Below are 27,811 nucleotides of genomic sequence, written 5' to 3'. Positions count from 1 at the left end.
TATATTCCACACTCCCTTTTATATATAGTCATTGCTAACCTGTGTGATTTATTTACTTTGATATTACTGTATTGCGTAGTTACTAATAAATATTAGTTTATAGCAATACGAGACTCCAAAGTGGTTCCTATTTCTGCTGGTTCTTTATCCCCGTCACGGGGTACGTGACAACATCCCCAAGGCCTGACAACGTGCTCCCTCCAACCCTGTGGGGAATAAATCCCCAGGGCCTGATGTTATCCCACTTTTTAAGAAAGGAGGGAGAGAGAAAACAGGCAATTATAGACCAGTTGGTCTGACATCAGTGATGGGGAAGATGCTGGAGTCAATTATAAAAGATGAAATAGCGGCATATTTGGATAGCAGTGGCAGGATAGGTCCGAGTCAGCATGGATTTACGAAGGGGAAATCATGCTTGACTAATCTTCTGGAATTTTTTTGAGGATGTAACTATGAAAATGGACATGGGAAAGCCAGTGGATGTAGTGTACCTGGACTTTCAGAAAGCCTTTGATAAGGTCCCACATAGGAGGTTAGTGTGCAAAATTAGAGCAAATGGTATTGGGGTAGGGTACTGACATGGATAGAAAATTGGTTGGCAGACGGGAAACAAAGAGTAGGGATTAATGGGTCCTTTTCAGAATGGCAGGCAGTGACTATTGGGGTACCGCAAGGCTCGGTGCTGGGACCGCAGCTATTTACAATATACATTAATGATTTAGATGAAGCTAGGGCTTTACTCTTTGGAGAGGAGGATGATGAGAGGAGACATGACATGAGGTGTACAAGATAATAAGAGGAATAGATAGAGTGGATAGCCAGCGCCTCTTCCCCAGGGCACCACTGCTCAATACAAGAGGACACGGCTTTAAGGTAAGGGGTGGGAAGTACAAGGGGGATATTAGAGGAAAGTTTTTTTACTCAGAGAGTGGTTAGTGTGTGGAATGCACTGCCTGAGTCAGTGGTGGAGGCAGATTCACGAGTGAAGTTTAAGAGACTACTAGACAGGTATATGGAGGAATTTAAGGTGGGGGCTTATATGGGAGGCAGGGTTTGAGGGTCGGCACAACATTGTGGGCCAAAGGGCCTGTACTGTGCTGTACTATTCTATGTTCTATGAAGGGATTAAAAGTAACATTAGCCCATTTGCAGATGACACAAAGCTGGGTGGCAGTGTGAAGTGTGAGGAGGATGTTATGAGAATGCAGGGTGACTTGGACAGGTTGGTTGAGTGGACAGATGCATGGCAGATGCAGTTTAATGTGGATAAATGTGAGGTTATCCACTTTGGTGGCAAGAACAGGAAGGCAGATTACTATCTGAATGGTGTCAAGTTAGGAAAAGGGGAAGTACAATGAGATCTAGGTGTCCTTGTTCATCAGTCACTGAAAGTAAGCATGCAGGTACAGCAGGCAGTGAAGAAAGCTAATGGCATGTTGGCCTTCATAACAAGGGGAGTTGAGTATAGGAGCAAAGAGGTCCTTCTGCAGTTGTACAGGACCTGGTGAGACAGGCCTCCCAACAGTAACTGGGATGTGGACCACAGATTACAACAGGAAATAGAAAAGGTGTGTCAAAAGGGCAATGTTATGATAGTCATGAGTGATATTAACATGCATGTCGATTGGGAAAATCAGGTTGGTAATCCATCTCAAGAGAGTGAGTTTGTTGAATGCCTGCGAGATGGCTTTTTAGAGCAGTGAGCCTGCTTAGGGATCAGCTGTACTGGATTGGGTCTTATGTAATGAACCAGAGACGATTATGGAGCTTAAGGAAGAAGACCCCTTAGGAGCTGATGATCACAATATGACTGAGTTAACGAAATTTGATGGGAGAAAGTAAAGTCTGACTTAGCAGTATTTCAGTGGAGTAAAGGAAATTACAGTGGTATGAGAGAGGAGTTGGCCAAAGTAAATTGGAAGGAGATGCTGGCAGGGATGACAGCAAAGCAGCAATGGCGTGAGTTTCTGGGCAAAATGAGAAAGGTGCAGGACAGATGTATTCCAAAAACAAAGAGATACTAAATGGTAAAAAAGGACAACTGTGGTTGACAAGGGAAGTCAAAGCCAATGTGAAAACAAAAGAGAGGCTGATCATCCAACTCAGAACCTTATACCTGCCTTCTCTCCATACCCCCTGATCCCCGTAGCCACAAGGGCCATATCTAACTCCCTCTTAAATATAGCCAATGAACTGGCCTCAACTGTTTCCTGTGGCAGAGAATTCCACAGATTCACCACTCTCTGTGTGAAGAAGTTTTTCCTAATCTCGGTCCTAAAAGGCTTCCCCTCTATCCTCAAACTGTGACCCCTCGTTCTGGACTTCCCCAACATCGGGAACAATCTTCCTGCATCTAGCCTGTCCAATCCCTTTAGGATTTTATACGTTTCAATGAGATCCCCCCTCAATCTTCTAAATTCCAGCGAGTATAAGCCTAGTTCATCCAGTCTTTCATCATATGAAAGTCCTGCCATCCCAGGAATCAATCTGGTGAACCTTCTTTGTACTCCTTCTATGGCAAGGATGTCCTTCCTCAGATTAGGGGACCAAAACTGCACACAATACTCCAGGTGTGGTCTCACCAAGGCCTTGTACAACTGCAGTAGTACCTCCCTGCTCCTGTACTCAAATCCTCTCGCTATAAATGCCAGCATACCATTCGCCTTTTTCACCGCCTGCTGTATCTGCATGCCAACTTTCAATGACTGGTGTATAATGACACCCAGGTCTCATTGCACCTCCCCTTTTCCTAATCGGCCACCATTCAGATAATAATCTGTTTTCCTGTTCTTGCCACCAAAGTGGATAACCTCACATTTATCCACATTAAATTGCATCTACCATGAATTTGCCCACTCACCTAACCTATTCAAGTCACCCTGCATCCTCTTAGCATCCTCCTCACAGCTAACACTGCCGCCCAGCTTCCTGTCATCTGCAAACTTGGAGATGCTGTATTTAATTCTGTCGTCTAAGTCATTAATATACTATCCCTAATTTCCCTTGTCAGCCACGGGTGTACTACCTTCCCTGGTTTATTCTTTTGCCAAACTGGGATGAACAATTGTTATAGTTCATCCATGCGATCTTTAAATGCTTGCCATTGCATATCCACCGTCAACCCTTTAAGTATCATTTGCCAGTCTATCTTAGCTAATTCACGTCTCATACCTTCAAAGTTACCCTTCTTTAAGTTCAGAACCTTTGTTTCTGAATTAACTATGTTACTCTCCAGCTTAATGAAGAATTCCACCATATTATGGTCACTCTTACCCAAGGGGCCTCGCACAACAAGATTGCTAACTAACCCTTCCTCATTGCTCAAAATGTAGTTTAGAATGGCCTGCTCTCTAGTTGGTTCCTCGACACGTTGGTTCAGAAAACCATCCCGCATACATTCCAAGAAATCCTCTTCCTCAGCACCCTTACCAATTTGGTTCACCCAATCTATATGTAGATTGAAGTCACCCATTATAACTGCTGTTCCTTTATTTCACACATTTCTAATTTCCTGTTTAATGCCATCTCCGACCTCACTACTACTGTTAGGTGGCCTGTACACAACTCCCACCAGCGTTTTCTGCCCCTTAGTGTTATGCAGCTCTACCCATATCAATTCCACATCCTCCCAGCTAATGTCCTTCCTTTCTATTGTGTTAATCTCCTCTCTAACCAGCAATGCTACCCCACCTCCTTTTCTTTCATGTCTATCCCTCCTGAATATTGAATATCCCTGAATGTTGAGCTCCCATCCTTGGTCACCCTGGAGCCATGTCTCTGTGATCCCAATTATATCATAATCATTAATAACTATCTATACATTCAATTCATCCACCCTGTTACGAATGCTCCTTGCATTGACACACAAAGCCTTCAGGCTTGCTTTTACAACACTCTTAGCCCTTATACAATTATGTTGAAAAGTGGCCCTTTTTGATTTTTGCCCTGGATTTGCCAGCCTGCCACTTTTACTTTTCACCTTACTACTTTTTGCTTCTATCCTCATTTTACACCCCTCTGTCTCTCTGCACTTGTTCCCATCCCCCTGCCACATTAGTTTAAATCCTCCTGAACAACAGTAGCAAATGCTCCCCCAGGGACATTGGTTCCAGTCCAGCCCAGGTTGGACTGTGTGATTTGGATTGATCGTGTGGATAGTCAGAGGTTTTTCCCAGGGTTGGAATGACTAGCACAAGATGGCACAGTTTTAAGGTGCTTGGTAGTAGGTACAAAGGAGATGTCAGGGGTAAGAGACTCCTGGACAGGTACATGGAGCTCAGAAAAATAGAGGGCTATAGGTAACCCTAGGTAATTTCTAAGGTAAGAACCTGTTCGGCACAGCTTTGTGGGCCAAAGGACCTGTACTGTGTTGTAGGTTTTCTATGTTTCTAAATTGCACAAGGAGGTATAGAGGCCAAGTCTTGAACCTTATTGATTAGTTTTGAGGGGATGATGGTATTGAATGGCGAGCTGTGGTGGATAAAGAGCATCCTGATGTATGCATCTTTGCTATCCACATGTTCCACAGTTGAGTGAAGAGGCAATCAAATGGCATCTGTTGTGAGCCTGTTGCTCTGGTGGGAAAATTTGATGTGGATCCAAGTTACCTCTCAGGCAGGAGTTGATATATTTCATCACCAACCTCTCAAAACACTTCATTGCTATCAATGCATTGAAGAGAGAGACTTGGGAGTCCTTGTGCAAGACTCCCAGAAGGCTTATTTACAGCTTGAATCTGTGGTAAAGAAGGCAAATTCAATGTTGGTATTTATTTCAAGGGGAATGGAATATAAAAACAAGGAGATAAAGCTGAGGCTTTATAAGACACTAATCAGGCCACACTTGGAGTATTGTCAGCAGTTTTGGACTCCATATCTCAGAAAGGATGTGTTGGCATTGGAGAGAGTCCAGAGGAGGTTCACGAGGATGACTCTGAAAATGAAGAGGTTAACATATGAAAGTGTCTGGCAGCTTTGGAGCTGAATTCACTGGAATTTAGAAGAATGTGGGGGGATCTCATTGAAACCTACTGAATGGTGAAAGGATGTGATGCTCTCATAGGGTGGATGTGGAGAGGATGTTTCCTATGGTGAGGGTATCCAGAACTAGAGGGCACCGCCTGAAGATTGAGGGGCGACCCTTTAGAACAGAGGCTGCAGTGGCGGCCAAGTCCATGGGTATACTTAAGGTGGAGGTTGATAGTTCCTTATCGGTCAGGGCATCAAAGGATATGGGGAGAAGGCAGGTGTATGAGGTTGAGTGGGATCCAGGATTAACCATGATGGAATGGCGGAGCAGACTCAATAGGCTGAATAGCCTAATTCTGCTCCTATGATTTATGGTCTTACGCAGGCATCGGCTGCCTGCCTATTTTTATCACTGTTGAGATCACGCTGCTGCCGGAGAGGGAAAAGGCTGCCGCTGTGTCCGGAGAACATTACCCAGGTTTTCTGTATTTTGGATATGAACCTGGACTAAAGCCTTCAGTTCAGTCTTATATTTTTTATATTCCTTTGTTTTTGCCCCATCTTTCTTGTGTTTTTGTGTATGGGAGAGGGGGGTTTGTGGTCAATGTGCCTGTTCAGTTTTCGTGTGGGGAGGAAGGATTTGTGGGTTGATGACCATGCTGCCGTTCTTTTCTTTCTTGGTTTCATGACTATCTGGAGAAGGATAATTTTAGAGTTGTATACTTTGATAATAAATAAACCTTTGAATCTAAGTGCTATTGAACAATAGTCATTGAGGCAGGCTCCCATATTCCTAGGCACAATAATTGAAGCCTGCTTGAAACAGGTGGGACCTCAGACTGATGAAGCAAGAGGTTCAAGATCTTACTGAACACTGCAACCAGGTGATCAGCACGGGTCTTTAGTTCTTGGCCAGCTACCCTGTCTGTGCATGATGCTTTCTGTGGGTTCACCCTCCCGAAGGATGCTCTCATGTTGGCCTCAGGGACTGAAATTACAGCATCAGCAGTGGCTGTGGGAGTTTGTGATGGTTCCTCCATGTTTTGATGGTCAAAGTGAGCATAGAAGACATTGAGCTCATCAGGAAGCAAAGCCCTGTTGTCACGTATATCACTTAATTTCACTATACAAGAAGTGATAGCATTCAACTCCTGCCACAGATGTACCCTTCATTGATTCAAGTTTAGTCCGGAATTGCCACTTTGCCTGTGTAATGGCTTTCCAGAGATCGCGCCTGGACCTTTTGTAGCTTTCTTGGTCACCAGATTTGAATGCCTTTGATCTGGCTCTCAGCATGTTGCAGATCTCATGGTTCATCCAGGGATTCTGGCTGGGGAATACTTCTGAATGATTTAGTGAGGGCACATGTGTCTACAACTTTTTACAAAGTCTGTGACAACTGTGGTATATTCATTCAAATCTACAGACGGCTCTGTCTACCAACTTGAAGCCATCCTGTAGTCACTCCTCTGCCTTCTGCAACCACCTCTTTGTTGTCCTAATCTCTGGAGCTTTGCTTTTTGCTTGTCTGCAGGTAGAAGAAGGACAGCCAAAGTGCTGTCTGGGCCTGGAACAGTCAGCATTCCTCATCTTGGAATAGCTGTGGTCTAGTATGTTGGGACATCTGATGCTACAGGTTATATGTTGATGGTAATTGAGCAGGGATTTCTTCAAAAAAGCCTGGATTGAAGTCCCTAACTATGATTTGAAATGCTTTGTGATGTACTGTTTCTTCTTTGGAGACAGCGTCATGCAGAACCACAAACGCCTGATTACAGTCGCCCAATGATGAAAAGTAAACTGCGGTCAAGATCACATTGGCAAACCCTCTTGGTAAATAGAATAGATGACATTTGATCGCGAGTTGTTCAAAGTTGGGGGAACACAAGTACGACAAAACAGCCACAAGACCATAAAACTATAGGAGCAGAACTAGGCCATTCTGCCGGTCGAAGGTGCTCTGCCATTCTGTCATGACTGATCCCAGATCCCACTCGATTACCAAACACCTGCCTTCTCACCATACTCTTTAATGCCCTAACAAATCAGGAAATGATCAACTTCCACTTTGAATATACCAATGGACCTGACCTCCATCACAGTCTGTGGCAGAACATTCCACAGGTTCACTATTCTCTGGCTAAAAAAAATTCCTCTTTACCTCTGTTCTAAAAAGTTGTCCCTCAATCTTGAGTCTGTGCCCTCTAGTTCTGGACACCCCCACCATAGGAAACATCCTCTCCACATCCACCCTATCTAAACCTGTCAACATTCGGTAGGTTTCAATGAGATCCCCCTGCATTTTTTCTAAATTCCAGTGAGTACAGGCCCAAGGCTGCCAAACGGTTCTCGTATATTAACCCCTTCATTCCTGGAATCATCCTCGTGAGCATCTTCTGGACTCTCCAATGACAACTCATCCTTTCTGAGATATAGGGACCTAAACTGATGACAATGATCAAAGTGCAGCCTGGCTTGTGTCTTAGAAAAGCTCCTCATGTCTTTGCTTACAAACATCCACAAACTTTGCCACAAAGCCATCAATTCCATTATCTAAATTATTAACAAACAATGTGAAAAGTAGCAGTCCCAATACTGACCCATGAGGACCGTTAGTCACTGGCAGCAAACCAGAAAAAGTCCCCTTTATTCCTACTCACTGCCTCCTGCCTGTCAGCCATTCCGCTATCCATGCCAGTATCCTTCCTGTAACACCATAGGATTTTACCTTGTTAAGCAGCCTCATGCGTGGCACCTTATCAAATGCCTTTTGAAAATCCAAGTAAATGACATCCATTGCCTCCCCTTTGTCCACCCTGCTTATTACTTCCTCAAAGAACTCTAACAGTTTTGTCAGGTGCAATTTCCCTTCATAGAAGCCATGCTGACTTTGACTTATTTTATCATTAGTCTCCAAGTACCCTGAAACCTCATTGTTAATAATAATCGACTCCAACACTTCCTCAACCACTGAGGTTATGCTAACTGGCCTATAATTTTATCTCTTATGCCTTCCTCCCTTCTTAAAGAGTGGAGTAACTTTTCCAGTCCTCTGGGACCATGCCAGAGTCAAGGGATTCTTGAAGACCATAACCAATTCATCCATTATCTCTTCAGCAACCTCTCTCAGGACTCTGGGATGTAGTCCATCTGGTCCAGGTGACATCCACCTTTCAGTTTGCCTGGCACTTTATCCTTTGTAATAGCAGTGGTACTCTGTCCTACTCCATGACATTCACTGACCTTTGGCACACTGCTAGTGTTTTCCACAGTGAAGACTGATGCCAAGTACTCATTAAATTCATCCACCATTCCTTTGTCCCGCATTACTACCTCACCAGCATCATTTTTCAGTGGTCCAATCTCAACTCTTATTTCACTTTTACTCTTTATATATCTGAAAAACTTTTGGTATTCTGCTTTATATTATTGGCTAGTTTGCCCACATATTTCATCTTTTCCCTTCTTATAGCTTTTCTAGTTGCCTTTTGTTGAATTTTAAAAGCTTCCCAATCATCCAACTTTCCACTCACTTTTGCTACCTTTTATGCAGTCCTTAACTTCCCTTGTCAGTCACAGTTGCCTACCCTTGCCATTTGAGAACAACTTCTTCTGTGGGACATATCTATCCTGAGCCTTGTAAATTGTTCCCAGAAACTTCAGCCACCTCTGCTCTGCTGTCATCCCTGCCAATATGCTCCTCCAATCTACCTGGACAGCTTCTCTCTCATGTCTCTGTAATTCCCTTTATTCCATTGTGATACTGTTACAAGTGACTTATGCTTCTCCCTCTCAAATTGCAGTACAAATTCAATCATATTATGATCACTGCCTCCTCAGGGTTCTTTTATGTTAAGCTCCCTAATAAGATCTGTGTTATTACGCAACATCCAATCTAAGATAGGGTCTCGGCCCAAAACGCAAACAGTACTCTTTTCCATAGATGTTCCTCCAGCATTGTGTGCTTTGCTAGCCTTTCCCGTCATAGGCTCAAGCACAATCTGCTCTAAAAAGCCATCTCGTAGATATTCACCAAATTCCCTCTACTGCAATTCTACATTGGAGCACCAGAAAGACTTTATCATGAAACACACATTTCCACCTTTTGCCTTTTCTGAATCAGCAGTTCTATCCACCCTGTGTATTGAGAAGCCTTCAGGTCTGATTGCCAGATCTGGCATACTCTAAATAAGCCACATCTCAGTAAAACTCAGAACATAACAATTTCTCATTTCCCTTCGATATAGCAATCTTGCCATGGCTGCACATTTTTTCTCCAGTGACTGCACATTTGTTAATTAGATGCTGGGTAGAGGGGATCTCATCCATCTGCATTTCAGCCTGGCTTGGAGCCCCCACCTTTTCAGAATCAGAACCAGATTTAATATCACCTGCATGCATCTTGAAATTTGTTAACTTCGCAGCAGCAGTACAATGTAATACATGATAAATATAGAAAAAATGAATTACAGTAAGTATATATGATTATTAAATAGTTAAATTAAAAATAATACTGCAAAAGCAGAAATAATAATAAAAAAGTGATATGGTGTTCATGAGTTCAATGCCCATTTAGAAATTGAATGACAGAGGGGAGGAAGCTGTTCCTGAATCGCTGAGTGTGCACCTTAAGGCTTCTGTATCTCCTTCCTGACGGTAACAATAAGAGGGCATGTCCTGGGTGATGGGGCTCCTTAATAATGGATGGTGCCTTTCTCAGGCACCACTTCTTGAAGATGTCTTGGATACTTATGGAGGCTAGCACCATGACTAATTTTACAACTTTCTGAATCTTCTTTCGATCCTGCCTCACTTTGGCCACAGTAATGAACCTTTGTCTGCTTAAAGGTGCCGTACCTGCCTGGTTGAGAGTTAAGTCGGACAAGTTCTTAAGACGATCGTGAAATCTGTAGATCATTAAGTTGATATAAAAGTATGGGAAATTACATGTAGTGAGAGTAATTGCAGTGTATTGCAGTGAGAGTAATTCAAAAGAGGTACAGTATATTTAAAAGCACTGTATGTATTCCACAGAAGGTTGCCATGGTTCACTGGCGTCGTCTTGGTGGTGGTTGTTTTTCTGTGCTAACTCCTGTAAGTGTCTGCAAGTATCTGTTTCCACAGAACTGGAATCTAAATTTGAGGCTTTAGACAGACACATAAATATGAAGAGAATGGGGGATACAGGTGATACACAGGAGGACATTTAGTTTAAATTGGCATCGAGACTGGCACAACATCATGAGCCAAATAGCCTGTTCAACGCTGTACTGCTCTATGGTCCACGTTCTGATTTAGGGAGCAGATACAGGAGCCTGAAGACACACACTGAGTGATTCAGCAACAGCTACTTCCCCTCCACCATCAGATTTCTGAATGGACAATGAACCCATGAGCACTACCTCACTGTTCGTTTTGCTCACTTCTTACACTACATATTTAATTGATTCTTTACATACATATTGCATGTAAAAGAATGTAATCCTGCTGCAAAACAACGCTCATGGCACAATGCAGTGATATTAAACCTGATTCTGATTCAAATTCCTCCAACCCAGTGATGTTGTGATGAGCCTGCTCAGCATTCTCCACAGCACAACCACATCCTTCCTGGCGACCAGAACTACACACATACTCTGAGTGCAATCTATCCAGTGTTCTGTTTAGTTACACGTTCTGAATCCTCAGGGGATTATTCAATGGAATGACTGAGTTGTAAAGATAAGTCTCTACAAAACCTGTCTTGAACCAGCCGTCTGATGTAAATGATTCTGCGGTTTCTTTTGTCTTGTTCCAATATTCTCGGAATAGTGATGTTCCCTTAACCTGCAGCTCTCCATCCCTGCCTTCGAATCCAGGTTCCACCTGTGAAAACAAAACTGTGTCAACTCAAAACTGCCAGAGTTGAATGCTGAGTTTGGGAGTGCAAGAAGGTGAAGGTATACAGTTCAATCAATCTTGTCTACACCACGTGACTTAAACCCACTCCAGAACAGAATCCCAGACTGTGCAACAGAGGTCCTTGTTCACCAGGGTGATGGACTGATTCCCAGGATAATGGCTTTATCATATGGCAAGAGATTAAACAGACTAGGTCTGTACTATCTGTAGTTAAACAGAATGAGAGATGATCACACTGAAAGGCACAAAATTCCCAACAGAATGAGACATGATCACATTGAAATGCACAAAATTCCCAATAAAATGAGACATGAACACATTGAAATAAGACCATAAGATAGAGGAGCAGAAGTAGGCCATTCGGCCCATCAAGTCTGCTCCACCATTCAAACATGGGCTGATCCAATTCTTCTAGTCATCCCACTCCTCTGTCTTCTCCCCATAGCCTTTGATATCCTGGCTAATCAAGAACCTATCTATCTCAGCCTTAAATACTCCCAAAAACTTGGCCTCCACAGCCGCTCATGGTAACAAATTCTACAGATTTATCACCCTCTGACTAAAGTAATTTCTCTGCATCTCTGTTACATGCTTGAGCATGTAGATATTAAGAAAGAGGATGTGCTGGAGATTTTGGAAAGCATCAAGTTGGATAAGTCGCTGGGACCAGATGAGATGTACCTCAGGCTACTGTGGGAGGCGAGGGAGGAGATTGCTGAGCCTCTGGCAATGATCGTTGCATCATCAATGAGGACGGGAGAGGTTCCGGAGTATTGGAGGGTTGCGGATGTTGTTCCTTTATTCAAGAAAGGGAGTAGAGAGAGCCCAGGAAATTAAAGACCAGTGAGTCTTATCTCAGTGGTTGGTAACTTGATGAAGATCCTCAGAGGCAGGATTTATGAACATTTAGCGAGGTATTATATGATTCGGAATAGTCAGCATGGCTTTGTCAAGGGCAGGTCGTGCCTTATGAGCCTGATTGAATTTTCTGTGGATGTGACCAAACACATTGATGAAGGAAGAGCAGTAGATGTAGTGTAGACAACAGGAATTCTGCAGATGCTGGAAATTCAAGCAATACACATCAAAGTTGCTGGTGAACGCAGCAGGCCAGGCAGCATCTCTAGGAAGAGGTACAGTCGAGGTTTCAGGCCGAGAAGATGTAGTGTATATGGATTTCAGCAAGGCATTTGAAAAGGTACCCCATGCAAGGCTTATTGAGAAAGTAAGGAGGCATGGGATCCAAGGGAACATTGCTCTGTGGATCCAGAACTGGCTTGCCCACAGAAGGCAAAGAGTGGTTGTAGACAGGTCATATTCTGCATAGAGGTCAGTGACCAGTGGAGTGCCTCAGGGATCTGTTCAGGGACCCCTACTCTTTCTGATTTTTATAAACGACCTGGATGAGGGATGGGTTAGTAAATTTGCTGATGACACAAAGGTTGGAGGTGTTGTGTATAGTGTGGAGGGCTGTCAGAGGTTACAGCGGGACATCGATAGGATGCAAAACTGGGCTGAGAAGTGGTAGATGGAGTTCAACCCAGATAAGTGTGAAGTGGTTCATTTTGGTAGGTCAAATATGATGACAGAATATAGTATTAATGGTAAGACTCTTGGCAGTGTGGAGGATCAGAGGGATCTATGGGTCTGAGTCCATAGGACACTCAAAGCTGCTACTCAGGTTGACTCTGTGGTTAAGAAGGCATACGATGCATTAGCCTTCATCAATCGTGGGATTGAGTTTAAGAGCCGAGGGGTAATATTGCATCTATATAGGACCCTGGTCAGACCCCACTTGGAGCACTGTGCTCAATTCTGGTCGCCTCACTATAGGAAGGACGTGGAATAGAAAAGGTGTGGAGGTGATTCACAAGGATGTTGCCTGGATTGGGGAGCATGCCTTATGAGCATAGGTTGAATGAACTTGGCCTTTTCTCCTTGGAGTGATGGACATTGAGAGGTGAGCTGATAGAGGTGTACAAGATAATGAGAAGCATTGATTGTGTGGATAGTCAGAGACTTTTCCCCAGGGCTGAAATGGCTAGATCGAGAGGGCATAGTTTTAAGGTGCTTGGCAGTAGGTACAGAGTAGATGTCAGGGGTAAGTTTTTTACACAGAGAGTGGTGAGTGTGTGGAATGGCTGCCGGCGGTAGTGGAAATAACAGGATCTTTTAAGAGTCTCCTGGATAGGTACATGGAGCTTAGAAAGATAGAGGGCTATGGGTAAGCCTAGGGAGTTCTAAGGTAAGGACATGTTCGGCACAGCTTTGTGTGCTGAAGGGCCTGTATTGTGCTGTAGATTTTCTATGTTTCTGATCCTGTACAATAACTTGCCTCTTCTTACAAACTCAAAACCTGAAGATAGACCAGTATAGTACAGGCCCTTCGGCCCACGATGTTGTGTTGCTCTTTTAACCTACTCCTAGATCAATCTAACCCTCCCCTCATACATAGACATGCATTGTTTTATCACCCATGTGAAATATCTAAAAGTCTCTGAAATGGCCCAAATGTATTTGCCTCTATCACCACCCCCCGCTAGTATATTCCACGCACCCACCACTCTGTGTGTAAAACCACCTCTCTCTGACAACCCCCCATCCCCAATCACCTTAAAATTATGCCCCCTTGTATTGGCCATTTTTGTCCTGAGGAGAAGTCTCTTCCTGTCCACTCAATCCATGCCTCTTATTATCTTGTACACCTCTATCAACTCACCTCTTATCCTCCTTAACCTCCAAAGAGAAAATCCCTAGCTCACTCAACCTATCCTTTGGGAGCAGACTTCTTTGCAGAACACACACCCTGTACACTGTCCCTTCCTTCATGCAGACGACTCCTTATAAACCATGCACACTGGCTCTTTACCTAGCAGTGCCCTTTTCCGCAGTGCCGGTACGCAGCCCCATTATTCACATACCTGTTCTCTCTCCATACGACCATACCGCTACCTTCCTTACCTTAGTGCCTGTATTGTCACCCTCAGCAATGACAGTGTAAGAGGAGTGGTTCCTTGTGGAGTTTTCTATTGCAATTCGCACCTCCACTCCTGGCAGTGGGTTCCCAACAGCCCCTGGGTAAAATTAAACAAACATTCTGTGATACAGAGAGCCCTGCCTTGAGATGAGATAAGTTACAATCATCGTCAAACAGCCCTCTGGAAATATGGTCAACAGAAAGCTCCCTGTGCACGTTTTGTTCACCGGCAAGGTAACGGTTGTCCAGTGGCTCACCTGGACACCAGACATCTGAACCACCCATCAAAAGAGACGCAAACTCAAACCTTTCCTCCAAAACTGCCAGCCAGGGAATTTACATTAAACTAGAAAGTCTGCCAAAGCCAGTTATAATAAAACTAATCATCAGGCTACTGTGTTGTAAAGAATCTTCTGATGTCTTTCTGGGAAGGAAATATGCTGTCCTCACGTGGTCCATTGTGCGTGTGACCAAACCCACCTATATGGGTGATTCACGATGACCTCTCCAGTTTAAATGCACTTTCCCTCCTAGCCCCAATCTGCTGCCTTCTCATATCCCTTCATGCCCTGACCAATCAAGGATCTAACAACCTCTACCTTAAACATGAGGAGATTACAAGCAGGAGAGATAAGGGGGATGCAGTGGATGCTGTATATTCGGATTTTCAGAAGGCCTTTGACAAGGTGCCACACATGAGGCTGCTTACCAAGTTAAGAACTCATGGTATTACAGGAAAGTTACTAGTATGATTAGAGCATTGGCTGATTTGTAGGAGGCAGCGAGTGGGAATAAAAGGATCCTTTTCTGGTTGTGTTCCACAGGAGTCAGTGTTGGGACCACTTCTTTTCCATATCTAACAAAAGATGTGCTGGCATTGGAGAGGCTTCAGAGGAGGTTTATAAGGATGATTGCAGGGATGAAAGGGTTATCATATGAGGAATGTTTGATAGATCTGGGCCTGTACTCTCTGGAATTTAGAAGGATGGCAGGGGGGAATCTCATTGAAATATTTTGAATGTTTAAAGGCCTACACAGAATAGATGTGGAAAGGATGTTTCCCATGGTGGGGGAGACTAAAACAAAAAGGCACAGCCTCAGGATAGGCTCTGTCCATTTAAGACAGAGATGCAGAGAAATTTCTTTAGCCAGAGGGTAGTGAATTTGTGGAATTTGTTGCCACAGGCAGCTGTGGCAGTCAGGTTGTTGGGTGTACTTAAGGCAGAGCTTGATAGGTTCTTCATTGGCCTAGCCACAAAAGTTATGAAAAGAAGGCTGAGGAGGGGAAAAAAGGATCAGCCATAATTGAAGGGCACAGCATACTCATTGACTTGGCCTCCACAGCTGCCTTGGCAATGAATTCCACAGAGTCACTTACCTCTAGCTAAAGAAATTACTCCTCATCTCTGCTTTAAAAGGACATCCTTCCATTCTGAAGCTGTGTCCTCCAGTCCTTTACTCTCCCAAGACAGGAAACATCCACTCCACATCTACTCCATCAGGGTGTTTCAATATTCGATAGGTTTCAGTGAGGTCACACCTCATTCTTCTGAATTCCAGTGAATACAGGCCCAGAGACATCAAACGCCATTCATATGACAAGCCATTCCATCCTGCAATCATTTTCGTCAACCTCCTTTGAACCCGTCACCAGTGTCAGCATATCTTTCTAAGGTAAGGGGCCCAAAGCTGCTCACAACACTCCAAGTGAGGCCTCACCAGTATCTTATAAAGCTACAACATTACATCCTTGCTTTTATATTCTAGTTCTCTCTAAATGAATCACATTTGCCTTCCTCACCACTGACTCAACCTGCAGAATAACAGGTTAGGAAATCCTGCACAAGGACTCTCAAGTCCCTTTGCGCCTCAGTTTTTGTATTTTCTCTCCATTTAGAAGACAGTCAATCCTTTCATTTCTTCTACGAAAGTGCATGGCCATACACTTCCTGACATGTATTTCATCTACGACTTCTTCGCCCATTCTCCTTAACTGTCTAAGTCCTTTTGTAGCTTCTCGATTTCCTCAAAACTACCTGGCCCTCTACCTATCCATGTATTGTCCACAAACTTTGCAACAAAGCCATCAACTCTGTCATCCAAGTCATTGACATTTGACATAAAAAAGAAGTGGTCCCAACACAGACTCCTATGGAACACTAGTCACCCGAAGCCAACCAGAAAAGACTCCCTTCACCAATTCTCCTTCGCTATTTGTCAGGCACAGTTTTCCCTTGAGGAAACCAAGCTGACTACGGTCTACTTTATCATGTGCCTCCAAGTACCCTGAGACCTCATCACTAATAATCGACTCCAACATCTTCCCAACCACTGAGGTCAGACTAATGGTCTATAGTTTCCTTTCTTCTGCCACTCTCCCTTTTTGAAGAGTAGAGTGACATTTTCCAGTTTCCCTGAACCATTCCAGAATCTAGTGATGCTTGAAAGATCATTACTAATGCCTCAACAAAGTCTTCAGCTACTTCTTTTAGAACCCTGGGGTGTACCCCATCTGCTCCAGGCGACTTATCTACCCTCAGACCTTTAAGGTTCCCAAGACCCTTCTCTTTAGTAATGATAATTTCACACACATCATGACCCCTGAGTCCTGGAATTTCCACCATACTCCTAGTGTCTTCCACAGTGAAGGCTGACACAAACTACTTATTCAGTTCATCCGCCATTTCCTTGCCCCTCCATTACTACCTCTCAGCATAATTTTCCAGTAGTCCAAAATACACTCTTGCCTTTCTTTTACACTTTATGTATTGAAGAAATTTTTGGTATCGTCTTTATATTATTGGCTAGCTTACTTTTGTATTCCATCTTTTCCTTCTTAATGACTTTTTTGTTCTCTTCTGTTGGTTCTTAAAAGTTTCCCAATCCTCTAACTTCCCAGTAATTTTTGCTTTATTATAGGCCCTCACTTTGGCCTTTGTGTGGGCTTTGACTTCTCTTGTTAGGCACGGTTGTATCATTTTGCCTTTAGAATACTTCTTCCTCTTTGGGATGTATATATCCTGTGCCTTACAAAGTGCTTCCAGAAATTCCAGCCGTTTAAGCTTTGACTTCCTCCCTGCCAGTGTTCTTTTCCAATCAATTCTGGCCAGCTCCTTTCTCATGCCTCTGTAATTCCCTTTACACCTCTGTAATACTGATACATCTGACTTTAGCTTATCGTTCTCAATTTTCAGGGTGAATTCGATCATATTGTGATCCCTTGCCCCTCAGGGTTCTTTTACCTTCAGCTCTCGAATCAATTCTGGTTCATTGCACAACACCTAATCCAGAATAGCTGATCCCCCAGGAGGCTCAACCACGAGCTACTCTAAAAAGCCATCTCATAGGCATTCTAGAAATTCCCCCTTTTGGAATCCAGCACCAACCTGATTTTCCCAATCTACCTGCATATTGAAAAGCCCCATAACTATTGTAACACTTCCCTTTTGGTATGCATTTTCTACATACTTATTACTGTTTGGGGTCAGTATACAACTCCCATCAGGGTCTTTTAACGTTCTCAGTTCCCTAGCTCCACGCACAACGATCCAACACCTTCCAACTGTATGTCAGTTCTGTGCATCTGGTGCAGATGTGTTTATCCAGGAGACCGGAGGTCTCCCAGACTTCCCACAGCCCACACAAAGTACAAACTCTGCTGCTGGAGCCATCCTCACTACACTGCTATGCCCCAACAGATGAGGAATGAACAAATAGGAACAAAATGATGAACCAGTTAGGAACTACAAAGACTGTAAGCAATTAACCTGTCATTTCTTCTTCAGGAGAGGAACTCTTCCATTAAGGGGAAGCCAGCTACTGAAGCAAGCAGCGCACCTTTGGCTAGTTTTGAAGCCAAACTCCACCTCTGGAAGGGAAATTACCAGGAGACAGCAAATCAGAAACACAAGAGGTTCTGCAGATGCTGGAAATCTGGAGCAACACACAGAAAATGCTGCAGGAACTCAGCAGGTCAGGCAGCATGTACAGAAATGAATATAGTCGACATTTCAGTCAAGCCCCTTCATAAGGACTGAAATGTAAGGGGGATGAAACCAAAATAAGAAGATGGAGGGAGAGGAAGGAGAATAATTTGGCAGGTGAAGATAAGGAGAGGGTGATGAAGTGAGAAGCTGGGTGGTGATAGATGAGACATTAGATATAAATAAGAAATTAAGGGCTGGCGAAGAAGGAATGTTATAGGAGAGGAGAGCAGACTATAGGAGAAAGGGAAAGAGCAGGGGGCATCTAGGGGGAGGTGATAGGTGGGTGAGAAGGGGTAAGAGGGAAGCCACTTTGGGGAATGGTAACCGAAGGGGGAGGGCCCCAACAGACTTGCACATGAAGTGTCACCTCAACTGAATGATTGTTTGGGCCCATGAATAGTGGTGAGGGACAAGGTGAAAGAGCAAGCGTAGCACTCGTCTTTCATGCAGGGAAAAGTGCCAGGATCACTGGGCAGGGACAAGTGACAAGGGAGTCACGTAGAGAGTAAACCCTGCAGAATGTGGAGAGTGGGGCGAAGGAAAGATGTGCTTAGTCGCAAGATCCCATTGTGCATGGCAGAAGTTATGGAGAATGACGTGCTAAATACAGAGATGTTAGGGTTGTTGAATTAGCCAATAGGATTTGTCTTGTTAACATTTTTTCAAGAGAGCACAAGAAAAGGACAGAGTAGCCATGTTTCTCGAGTGAGCCGGATGGAAGGAGAAGAAAGAAGGAAAATGGAAATGGAGAACAAACATAGCAGAAGAACATAGTGACACACTCACAAAACCCACTTGGAAGGACAGATACTGATGTTAGGAAATCCTCATGCAGACTCCGGTCTCACGGAGAATGTGCAGATAACTTATAGTCAGCTAGCACATGACATTGGAGAAAGGTTGATGCCTTTTTTCCTTGGACGTTGTGTGGATATTTATTTACGAATTGCTTGGACTGGTTTTTCAGCGCAGAACTGTTTCGGTACCATGAGTAAATAAAGTGAAGCAAAGTGGATTGATTATGCAAAAATGAGCTCCAATGTTTATGTGCACGATTTAGACTGACTGACCTTTTCTCTATTTTGTTTGTTATTTGAAATATTTTGCCGGTACAATTTTAATCTGTTTATACTGGTTTGAGCTAAATAATTTTTTTCTGGCGAATGGTAAATTTGCATGGGTTGGTCAGTTTTTATACAAGCAATAGTCTTATTTTCCCTTAAAGGAACATTCAAACCTTTATGTTTTTGTGTTTACCCAAATTATATCCATCCTAGACCTGTCTATTTATTGGAAATGGTCTTTTCATCATTATTCCCATGTATTGTAGAGTTATGTTGCTGTTAGTTTCTATCACAGTAATAGTTAACTCATTTTCAGCCTACCGTTAGAGGGTTACAATTAATCAATCAATATATTTACAATATTACTGAGATATTAAATACACAACAGTAGACGCCATTGCTTGGCCCACTTTCCCAGTTCATCTGGATCCCATTTCAAAGATTTTCTCTTTCAAGCGACAAGGATGAGAGACAACTTCACAAAGATGTGTAAGACTATGAGAAGCATAGAAAGAGTGGACAGCCAGTCTGTTTTTCCACCAGCCAGTACTAGAGGACACAAGTTTAAGATGTGTGGAAGTTTAGGGGAGATGTCAGAGGTAGTTCAGAGAGAGAGTGGTAGATGCCTGGAACATGCTGGGGCGGGGGGAGAGGGGTAGACAATAGGGATGTTTATGAGACTCTTACATAGACACATGGATAGAAGAAAAATGGAATGTTAAGAGCTGTGTGGAAAACCATGAGATGTAGGAGCAGAATTAGGCCATTTCACCAATTGAGTCTGCTCTGCCATTTCATCATAGCCAATCCAATTTTCCTCTCAGCCCCAGTCCCCAATCTTATCCCCATATCCCTTCATGTCCTAACCAATCAAGAATCTATCAACCTCTGCCATAAATATACATAAAGACTTGGCTTCTGCAGTTGCCTGTGGCAACAAATTCCACAGATTCACCACTCTCTGGATAAAGAAATTCCTCCTCATCTCTGTTTTAAAAGGATGCCCCTCTATTCCAAGGCTGTGTCCTCTTGTTCCAGACTCTCCCACCACAAGAAACATTCTGTCCACATCCACTCTATCAAGGCCTTTCTCCATTCAATAGGTTTCAATGAGGTCACGCTCATTCTTCTGAATTCTAGTGAATACAGGCCAGAGGAAGGAAGGGAAGGGTTAGTTTGATCATGGAGTAGGTTTATATAGGTCAGTATAACATCACAGACCAAAGGTTCCATACTGTGCTGTATTATCTATGTCTGTAACCTTCTTCACTGTCTTCTCTGCCAACAACCTTGGCGTCATCTACAAACTTATCACCATGTTCGCTACATTCTCATGCAAATCGGTGACAAACAACAGTGGACCCAGCACCGATCCCTGTGGTACACCACTCCAATCTGAATCCCCAATCCAACCTTCCACTATCATCCTGTGTCTCCTTCCACCAAGCCCTGAATTGGCCAGCTCAACCTGGATCCTCTATCATGTAACCTTGTAGACTGTAACTCATGTAACCTACCACATGAGGCCTTGCTGGTCCATGCAGATAACATTGATTATCTGGTCATCAATAACCTTCTTCAATAACTCTTCACAAAATTCAGACAAATTTATGAGACATGATTTCCCACACACAAAGCCATGCTGACTGTCTCTAATCAGTCCTTACTTTTCTGAGGAATGGCACAGAATCAAGAGATGTCCATTTAGGACAAAGTTGAGGAGGAATTTCTTTAGCCAGGGGGTGGTGAATCTGTGGAATTCATTGCCACAGATGGCTGTGAAGGCCAAGCCATTTGATATATTTAAACTGGAGGTTAACAGGTTCTTGATTAATAAGGGTGTTAAAGGTTACTGGGAGAAGGCTGAAAAATGGGGTTGAGAGGGATAATAAATCAGCCATGATGGAATGGTGGCCTAATTTTGCTCATATGTCTGATAGTCTTATTGCTTAGATACTGATAGGTTGCGTCCCTCAGAATCCCCTCCAGTGAATTGTTATTAGACTCATTGTAATGCGAGTCCTTCCCACAATGTACTGACTAGTCTGTCTTTTCCCATTAGCTGGCATGATCCTGGGTCGGATTCTGGTGAGGACAATCACTGGGAAACGCTCTCAAAACTCTCACAACACAGGCTTCCAGGAACTCCAGATTTTTAATAAATCTTACCTGGTACACGGGCCCCATGCAAAGGGTTTGACAGAGCCATTCCTATCTCTGTCATCCCATAGCGCTCCAGCAACGTGTGGCCAGTGATTTCTTTCCACTTCTCCAAGATTGGCTGCGGAAGAGCAGCAGATCCTGACACCATTAATCTAAAAAAAATAAAATCACAGTTAACAATGAGTACACAGCATAACTCAGTGAGTCAATGTGGCTAGACAGCTAGAAGTATGGATAAGAAATTGCTTTTCACACCAGAATGTGAGGTACAATGGTTAGCCAAAAGCTTCACTGTTAGATTTTACAGATAGGACTTCATCTTCTGACCCATTGCCTCTGAAATATCCTCCTTCTTCCTGAGATGTGTCTTCCTGTCTGCCATGGTGGATGGAGATCTCAGCCACATCTCCCCTATTTCCTGCAGATCTGCTCTCACCCCTCCCTGGACAATACAAAGATAGAACTCCCCCAGCATTTGTATATCTGCTCTCACCCCTCCCCAGACAGTACAAAGATAGAACTCCCCCACTTTCAGAATCAGAATCCTTTATTATCGCCAAGTATGTGGACACATACAGGAAATTTGATGCCGGTTTCCCTGAGCTCTCGCTGTACAGATTCTGATTCTGATTCTGAAGATAGAACTCCTCCAGCATTTGTATATCTGTTCTTACCCCTCTCCTGGACAATACAAGATAGAACTCCCCCTGCATTTGTATATCTGTTCTCACCTCCCTCGGACAGTACAGAGATAGAACTCCCCCAGCATTGGTATATCTGCTCTCAGCCCTCCCCTGGACAATACAAAGATAGAATTCCCCCAGCATTCACATTTCTGTCCTCACCCCTCCCCAGACAGTACAAAGATAGAATTCCCCCAGCACTTGTATATCTGTTCTCACCCCTCCCCAGACAGTACAAAGATAGAACTCCCCCAGCACTTGTATATCTGTTCTCACCCCTCCCCAGACAGTACAAAGATAGAACTCCCCCATCGCTCACATATTATCTGCTCTCTCACCTCTCCTGACAAAACAAAGATAGAACTTCCCTGGTACTCACATATATCAAGATGTTACTGTTGAATAACGGTGAAATTCTGTGGGTTACATACAATACTTCTAAATATACTTCTTTTGAATTACTGTCACTGCAACCTGTAGCATGCAATTTCCCTTTAAGCAGTGAACTTTTAAACTGACTTAATGAACTACAGATTTCATGATCTTCTAAAGAACTAGGTAGACTGAACTCTCAAGCAAACGGGTATGGCACCTCTCAGCAGACAAAGATTCGTCACCATGGATGGAAGTGAGGAAGGAGGGGGAGCTCCAAGCTGGGCTGAAACAGAGGAATGAGACCCCTCCACCCAGCCTCCTGAGAGCAAATATGGAGTCATTGGAGAATAAAACTGAGGACCTGAGGGCAAGATTGCCGTATAATAAGACCATAAGATACAGGAGCAGAATTAGGCCATTTGAGTCTGCTCTGCCATTTCACCAGGGCTGACCCATTTTTCCTCTCAGCCCCAATGGCCTGCCTTCCCCCATATGTCGAATGTTGAAAGGCATGGACAGAGTGGATGTGGCAAAGTTGTTTCCCATGATGGGGGAGTCTAGTACGAGAGGGCGTGACTTAAGGATTGAAGCGTGCCCATTCAGAACAGAGATGCGAAGAAATTTTTTTAGTCAGAGGGTGGTGAATCTATGGAATTTGTTGCCACGGGCAGCAGTGGAGGCCAAATCATTGGGTGTATTTAAGGCAGAGATTAATAGGTATCTGAGTAGCCAGGGCATCAAAGGTTATGGTGAGAAGGCGGGGGAGTGGGACTAAATGGGAGAATGGATCAGCTCATGATAAAATGGCGGAGCAGACTCGATGGCCCAAATGGCCGACTTCTGTTCCTTTGTCTTATGGTCTTATATCCCTTTATGCCCTGACCAATCAGGAATCTATCAACTTCTGCCTTAAATATACATAAAGACTTCACCTCCACAGCTGTCTGTGCAATGAATTCCACAGACTCGCCACTCTCTGCCTAAAAAAATCACTCCCCATCTCCTTTCTAAAGGGATGTCCCTCTATTGTGAGGCTGTGTCCTCGGGTCACAGAATCTCCCACCAGAGGAAGCATCCTCTTTACGTCCACTCTATCAAGGCTTTTCACCATTCGATAGGTTTCAATTAGGTCACCCCTCATTCTTCTTAATGCTAGTGAGTAAATGGGACAGACTTGGAACAGATCTAGCAGCCCAAGACTGGGCATCTATGAGGCACTGTGGGCCATCAGCAGTGGCAGAATTGTACTCAATTACAATCTGTAACCTCATGGTCCGACACATCCCCCACTCTAACATTACCACTAGGCCAGGGGATCAGCCCTGGCTCAATGAAGAGTGCAAGAGGGCATGCCGAGAACACCACCAGGCATATCTCAATGAGGAGTCACCCTGGTGAAGCCACAGTACAGGACTACTTGCATGCCAAGCACCATAAGCAGAAAGTAATAGACAGGGCTAAGGGGTCCCACAACCAACGGATCAGATCTAGGCTCTGTAGTCCTGCCACATTCAGCTGTGAGTGCTGGTGAGCAATCAAACAACTCACTGGAGGAGGCTCCACAAATATCCCCATCCTCAACGATAGAGGGGCCCAGCACACCCGTGCAAAAGATAAGGCTGAGGCACTTGCAATAATCTTCAGACAGAAGTGCCAAGTAGATGATCCAGCTCAGCCTCCTCCAGAAGTCCCCAGCATCCCCTATGCAGCCAATCCCATTCACTCCACTTGATACCAAGAAACGGCTGAAAGCACTGGATACTGCGAAGGTGATGGGCCCACACAAAATCCCGGCAATAGTCCTGAAGACTTGTGCCCTAGAACTTGCCATGCCACTAGCCAAGCTATAACACCAGCATCTACCCAGCAATGTAGGAAATTGACCAGGTATGTGCTTTACACAAGAAACAGGACAAGTCCAACCCAGCCAATTACTGCCCTATCAGCCAACTCTGAATCATCAGCAAAGTAATGGAGGGGTCATCACCAGTGCTATCACGCAGCACCTACTCGGCAGTAACCTACTTATGGATGCCCAGTTTGGGTTCCATCAACGCCACTCAGCTCCCAACCTCATCACTTCCTTGGTCCAAACATGGACCAAAGAGCTAAATACCAGAGCTGAGGTGAGAGTGAGAGCCCTCAACATCAAGGCAGCATTTGACTGAGTATGGCATCAAAGTGCCTCAGCTAAAATGGAGTCAATGGGAATTCGGGGGAAAACCCTCTGCTGGTTGGAATCATACCTGACACAAAGCAGGATGGTTGTGATGGTTGGAGGCCAGTGCTGTGGTGGCCAGTGCCATCGTGTTTGCTGTTGTGTGCTGGGGCAGCAGGCTGAGGGTAGCAATACCAACAGAATCAACAATCTCATTCTTAAGGCCAGTGATGTTGTGGGGATGGAACTGGACTCTCTGACGGCGGTGTCTGAAAAGAGGATGCTGTCCAAGTTGCATGCCATCTTGGACAATGTCTCCCATCCACTACATAATGTACTGGGTGAGCACAGGAGTACATTCAGCCAGAGACTCATTCCACCGAGATGCAACACAGAGCGTCATCGGAGGTCATTCCTGCCAGTGGCCATCAAACTTTACAACTCCTTGGAGGAGGGTCAGACACACTGAGCCAATAGGCTGGTCCTGGACTTATTTCCTGGCATAATTTACATATTACTATTAAACTATTTATGGTTTTATTACTATTTATTATTTATGGTGCAACTGTAACAAAAACCAATTTCCCCCAGGATCAATAAAGTATGACTATGACTACTCCTGCACCTATTATCTATTGTCTACATTAATAATGACCTCTTAAGAATCACTAGATTCTGGAATGGTTTGGGAAGACTGAAAAATTGTAAATGTCACTTCACTCTTCAAGAAGAGATAGAGGCAGGAGAAAGGCCAGTTAATCTGACCTCAGTTGAGGTCAGATAATCTGACCTCGGTTGTTGAGGAGGTGCGGGAGTCAATTACTAAAGATGAGGTCTCAGGGCACTTGGAGGCACATGATAAAATAGGCCACACTCAGCATAGTTTTCTCAATGGAAAATCTTGTCTGACAAATGTCTTGGAATTCTTTGAAGAAAAACACAAACAGGATAGACAGGAGAATCGGTTGATGAACTAAACTTGGATTTTCAGAAGGTATTTGACAAGGTGCCACTCATGAGACTATTAACAAGCCCATGGTATTACTGGAAAGATTCTAGCATGGATAAAGCAGTGGCTGATTGGTAGGAGGCAAAGTAGAAGAACAAAGGGAGCCTTTTCTAGTTGGCTACCAGTGACTAGTGGTGTTCCATAGGCGTCTGTGTAGGAACTGCTTCTTTTTACATTATATATCAATGATTTGGATGAAGGAATTGATGGCTTTGTTGCAAAGTTTGCAGATGACATGAAAATAGATAGATGGGCAGGTAGTTTTGAGGAAGTAGAGAGGCTACAGAAGGACTTAGAGAGATTAGGAGAATGGGCAAAGAAGTGGCAGATGGAATACAGTGTTCAGAAGTGTCTGGTCATGCACTTTGGTAGAAGAAATGAAAGGATTGACTATTTTCTAAATGGAGAGAAAATACAAAAAACTGAGGTGCAAAGGGACTTGGAAGTCCTTGTGCAGGATTCCCTAATGGTTAATTTGCAGGTTGAGTCTGTGGTGGGGAAGGCAAATACAATGTTAGCATTCATTTCAACAGGATTAGAATATAAAAGCAAGGATGTAATGTTGAGACTTTATAAAACACTTGTGAGGCCTCACGAAGTATTCTGAGCAGTTTTGGACCCACTTTCTTCGAAGAGATGTACCGAAACTGGAGAGGGTTCAAAGGAGACTCATGAAAATGATTCCAGGATTGAATATATCATTTCTTAATGCATGCATTACTAAATGACAGTAAAAGAGGACTACGTGTCTTCATAATCTAAACATGGCTTATCACATAAAGAGCATTTGATAGCTGTATGCCTGTATTCACTAAAATTCAGAAGAATAAGGGTGACCTAATTAAAACTTGTCGAGCAGTGAAAAGCCCTGATAGAGTGGATGTTGAGAGGATTTTTCCTATGGTGGAAGAATCTAATACCAGAGAACACAGCCTTGGCATAGAGGGGCGTCCTTTTCGAACGGAGATGAAGAGTTATTTCTTTGGCCAGTGAGTTGTGAATCTGTGGAATTCATTGCCACAGGCAGCCATGGAGGTGAAATATTTAAGGTAGAGATTGATAGATTCTCGATGGTCAGGGCATGAAGGGATATGGGAAAGAGGCAAGAGGCAGAACTCTCCAAGTACTCACATATCTGCTCGCACCCTCCAACTGGGTAAAGAATGATAGAAGTTCCCTGGCATTCACGTATCTTCTCTCACCTTTCCCCTGGACAAAACAAACATAGAGCTCCCCTGGCAGTCATGTCAACCCCACCAGCCTTCATGCTCACACCATAGGGAACTCCCTCCGTTCCCACCGTAGGGAGACCCCTCTGCTCACACCGTACGGAAATCCTTCTGCTGTTACTTGGTTTATTGGATTATTTTCTCACCTAATGTTGCTCTGGCATATGCTGCGAATGAAATCCCTCACATGGCTCTGAGTGAAATTCTTGGTGTGGTATTCAATGAGTTTGGCATAGATGGTGGGTACTGCCATGAACACGTTGATGCGTGGAGCTCCTGTACCACTGGTTTTCAGCAGGTACTCCCAAACCTGAAGAACAAGATTAGAAATATAATTTGTGACCAGCACTTCTGCCATTTCCATTTATCTGAGGATTGAGAGTCATAGAATGTTACAGCACAGACACAGATCCTTCGGCCCATCTAGTCCATGCCAACCCATTAACCTGCCTAGTGCCATCAAATTGCACCTCGACCGTTGCCTTCCATACGCCAACCATCCATGTACCTACTGAAATGTTTCTTTAATGTTGTAATCGAGCTTGCATGCATTACTTGTGCTGACAGCTCATGCCACATTCTCATGACCCTCATACTTGGAAGAAGTTTTTCCTCATGTTCTCCTTAAATATTTCACCTTTGATCCTTAACCCATGACCTCTAGTTCTAGTCTCACCCAACCTCAGTGGAATCAGCCTGCTTGCATTTACCCTATGTATACCCCTAATAATTTTTTATACTAGCAAATCTCCCCTCAATCTTCTATGTTCCAAGGAATAAAGTCTTTCTCCCGGTTACAACAGGATCCTTTCCAGTTCACTTATCACAAATTGATCCACTGATGATACGATAGCCTCTGCCCTCCACTCCGTCCTGTCCGACCTAGAAAATGGGGTCTCCTGTATCAGACTGCTGTTTGTAGAGTTCAGTTTTGCACTCAACATTGTCATACCCTGGAAACCGGTAGAAAAACTGTCCTCACTCGATCTCAACACCTCCCTCCGCCATTGGATACTGGACTTCTTAACAGTAAGGCCACAGTCAGTCCATGAGATCCTCGCCCTCTCCCTCTCCTCTCAACTTGTCTTGTAATAAAGTCCTATAAAGTCCTAACCTATCAACCTTTCTATATAACTCAGATTCTCCAGACCCAGCAAAATCTTTGTAAATTTTCTCTGCACTCTTTCAACCATTAACATATTTCTGGTAGGTAGGTAGGTGATGAAAACTGGACCCAAGCTCCAAATTAGGCCTCATCAACTAGAGCACACAGAGGAAAGCCATGTAGTCACAGGAAGA

At 43.9% G+C, this 27,811-nt stretch overlaps 1 protein-coding gene across 1 annotated transcript in view; it reads right to left on the bottom strand.

The window, feature by feature from the left end:
* acsf3 (acyl-CoA synthetase family member 3) overlaps positions 1-27,811 on the bottom strand; it is a 52,907-nt gene that overhangs the window by 8,169 nt on the left and 16,927 nt on the right. Inside the window, exons 3-6 of the mRNA XM_063067532.1 lie at positions 26,659-26,822; positions 21,065-21,210; positions 13,830-13,942; positions 10,706-10,832 (exon numbers count right to left, since the gene is read on the bottom strand). Coding sequence (XP_062923602.1) covers positions 10,706-10,832; positions 13,830-13,942; positions 21,065-21,210; positions 26,659-26,822 — 550 coding nt within the window. The remainder of the gene's footprint in view (positions 1-10,705; positions 10,833-13,829; positions 13,943-21,064; positions 21,211-26,658; positions 26,823-27,811) is intronic.

This window comes from Mobula hypostoma, chromosome 14, assembly GCF_963921235.1.
Source record: "Mobula hypostoma chromosome 14, sMobHyp1.1, whole genome shotgun sequence".
In the NCBI taxonomy this organism is placed as follows: Eukaryota; Metazoa; Chordata; class Chondrichthyes; order Myliobatiformes; family Myliobatidae; genus Mobula; species Mobula hypostoma.
The sequence above is the reverse complement of the archived record's forward strand: the minus strand, read 5'-3'. Positions and strand labels throughout refer to the sequence as shown.